Source organism: Lolium perenne, chromosome 3 (genome assembly GCF_019359855.2).
Source record: "Lolium perenne isolate Kyuss_39 chromosome 3, Kyuss_2.0, whole genome shotgun sequence".
Taxonomy (NCBI): Eukaryota; Viridiplantae; Streptophyta; class Magnoliopsida; order Poales; family Poaceae; genus Lolium; species Lolium perenne.
The window spans coordinates 260251620-260254501 of NC_067246.2; the positions used below are offsets into that span (position 1 = coordinate 260251620).

The 2882-nt window shown below is 42.9% G+C and overlaps 1 protein-coding gene across 1 annotated transcript; it reads left to right on the forward strand.

Annotated features, from left to right (window-relative positions):
• The first annotated feature begins 758 nt into the window (after window positions 1-758).
• Window positions 759-1397, forward strand: LOC127340145 (3'-5' exonuclease-like). The gene has a single exon (XM_051365922.1). The coding sequence runs from the start codon at window positions 759-761 to the stop codon at window positions 1395-1397; it is 639 nt and encodes a 212-aa protein (XP_051221882.1).
• Window positions 1398-2882: the final 1485 nt, after the last annotated feature.

A 2882-nucleotide genomic window follows, 5' to 3' on the forward strand; every position in this document is an offset into this window, starting at 1 on the left:
ACCAATGTCGACACATCTGACCATCAAGGAGAAGATGGTTTTAAATAACGGTGGCACTGATCGGCTGAGTTTCAATTCGAAACGATAGATGAAACCGCATGAAAATAGTACGGCTCTTTTAGTTGCACGATTCTCTTATCAAGTTGCTCCAAGGAATAAATCTTGAACTTCAAAGGAATTGGCACCACCACATTTACCAACGGAAGTAAAGAACACCAAATTAAAATGTAGTAACTTTACCACCCCTCCGTCTCACTAGTAGAAAACAGGCCTTTCGTCAGGCCCCTTTGGTCTCGGCCGTGTCCTGGGCCGGGACCAAAAGCTTGGCCACATCGCCCCGAATCCACCCAATCGTACGGTATCCATAGGTTCCGGTTCGTTACGACCCATTATGTCCCGATTTGTATCCCAAACCGGGACTAAAGGGTTTTGCGGCACGCTGCGCCTGTGGTACCCCCTTTAGTCCCGGTTAGTGACACGCGCCAGGACCTAAAGTCAAACGCTTCGTTCCCGCGGAAGCTCGTTGCGTCTCCATTACTGGCCTGCGTCGAAATCGAGCGTCACGCGGAAATCTGAGCCGCCGACATCGGCGCGGCTAACCACGGGAATTGATCACCCGTGGCCGGCCCTGGTCATCTTCATCTTCCATTCCTTTATATGCTCATCTTCTCCACCATTTCCACACACAACATTCTTCCATCTTATCTCCTCCACCATTGCAAAAAAAAACTCTCCTCTTCGTCGATGTTTCGGATTCAATGGAGCACCTCGCGCGCGACCCGACTCCTCGAACTCGGGTGCACCACCTTATGGCGGAAGGGATATCATTCAAGGTCACGGTCGCTCTCCGTGCAAGAAGGGTGGAGAAGTGGATCCGCGCCGTGAAGAGGGACTACCTCGACAACGCACCAATCAAGTGTGTCGGCTTGGATTGCGAGTTCACCAACCCTCGCGAGGGTGATCAGCGCACCGCCGTCCTTCAACTCTCGGTGGCGTCTGAGAATTTGGTATTGCAGATTTGTCATGCTGATGAAGTACCACAAGTTCTCAGGGAGTTCTTACAGGACAGGACCATTAGATCCTGCGGCGCGGCTATCGGCAAGGATGTGGAGATGATGAGTCCGTACGGTATTTATATTACTTCCGCGTACGACTTCCAGAAAATACTCCCGAATCTCACAAGTAATCACATTTTGAGTCTATATGATCTAGCGAATTCTATCATTGGGACAAATCTAGAGAAGAAGAAGAGGAAGAAGTACAAGAAGAAAGACACCGCGCAAGAAAAAGAAGATGAACTCATATTTGGGTGGGCCAATGTTCCATTAAGCTACGAGCAAGTGCGCTATGCCGCGATGGACGCTCATCTGGGCTTCGAGATGGCTAGGAGTTATTAGCAGCTAGTTGGCTACAATATCCATGTTGATCGTCTCAACATTTAAAGAACTATGTGTATGAAGTATGTGTCTTTCTATAAATCGTCTTCAATATATATCGAACTATGTGTCTTTCAATATATATCGAACTATGTGTATGAACTAGCGACATATTTTCTTGTGTATTTTACATCTCTGCATTCACTCCATGCCGCCTCCTCCACATCCACCTCCATCACCATCACGCTGCATCCAGCGCTCCACCATCACGCTGCAACCGAACAAGATATATCGAACTATATGTGTGTATGAACTAGCGACATATTTCCTTGTGTATTTTACATCTCCGCAGTTTACATATTTGAAGATATTAATTATTTGGCCATATTATATGAATAATGCATATATTATTTGATAATAATAATTAAAAATGAATAAAAACATAATTATTTCATATTCAAATTCCTCACATTTTCTAATAATAAAGCATATATTATATGTCCAATGGCAATTTACATATTTGAAGATATTAATTATTTGGCTATATTATATGAATAATACATATATTATTTACAAGAAGGTACAATCACATTTACGGGAGCGCAACAGAAAAGAACCGAGGAGTTAAGCGTCATGAGGGTGGAGTAGTGTGCGGATGGGTGACCGACCGAGAAGTGATGATCAAGTCTACAGTTTAACTATATATTAAGTGTAATTAGTATTAAAAATGGTCCAAATAATAGAGTAACAATTCAAACAATTAGGACAAAGAAAAAAGAAAAAAAAAGTAGAGAAAAGAAATTAGAAAAATTAAAAACATAATTATTGAAAATAATAGTTAGTCCCGGTTGGGATTACGAGCCGGGACTAAAAGTTTTTTAGCCCAAACCCTCTATCGCGACCACGTGGAGGGCCATTTATCCCGGCAGGTAACTAGGCCGAGACCTTCAGTCTCACATGTATTGTCCTGGTTGGAAAATCGGGACTAGAGCCCGTTACGGGCCGGGACTGAATGCCTGCCTCCACTAGTGAATTTGTCAAAATTTGAATGTTTCTTGACACTATTTAGTATGTAGATTTCTCCATATTTAGTTAAATCTTCAATAAGTTTCATGAGACGGAGAGAGTACTACGTCCACTAAACTTAGGAAATTGTAGTACACAACCCTCTAATTGAAATTTGATTATTTTTATATTTCATTTGCGCAAGTTAATTAAGCATGCGGAAGAATTGGTAAAAATATATAAAGATTTAACATAACAGAACTCAAAACAAATTTTCATAAGCATGCTGAAAATTCCACTCTAAATCAAATTGGTATCTACTTTTTCAAGCTAGTTGTCCCTGTGTAGCGGGCCGATGTCCCCTGTGTTTATCCGAAGAAGAGACCGTATCCACATGGTCTCGGGTGTTTCTTCGGGTAACTCCTTATATAAGAAGGCTTCCGTTGATGAGGGTGAGACCGCGGGACGCTGGTTAGAGCATCTCCACTCGTCTCTCCGACG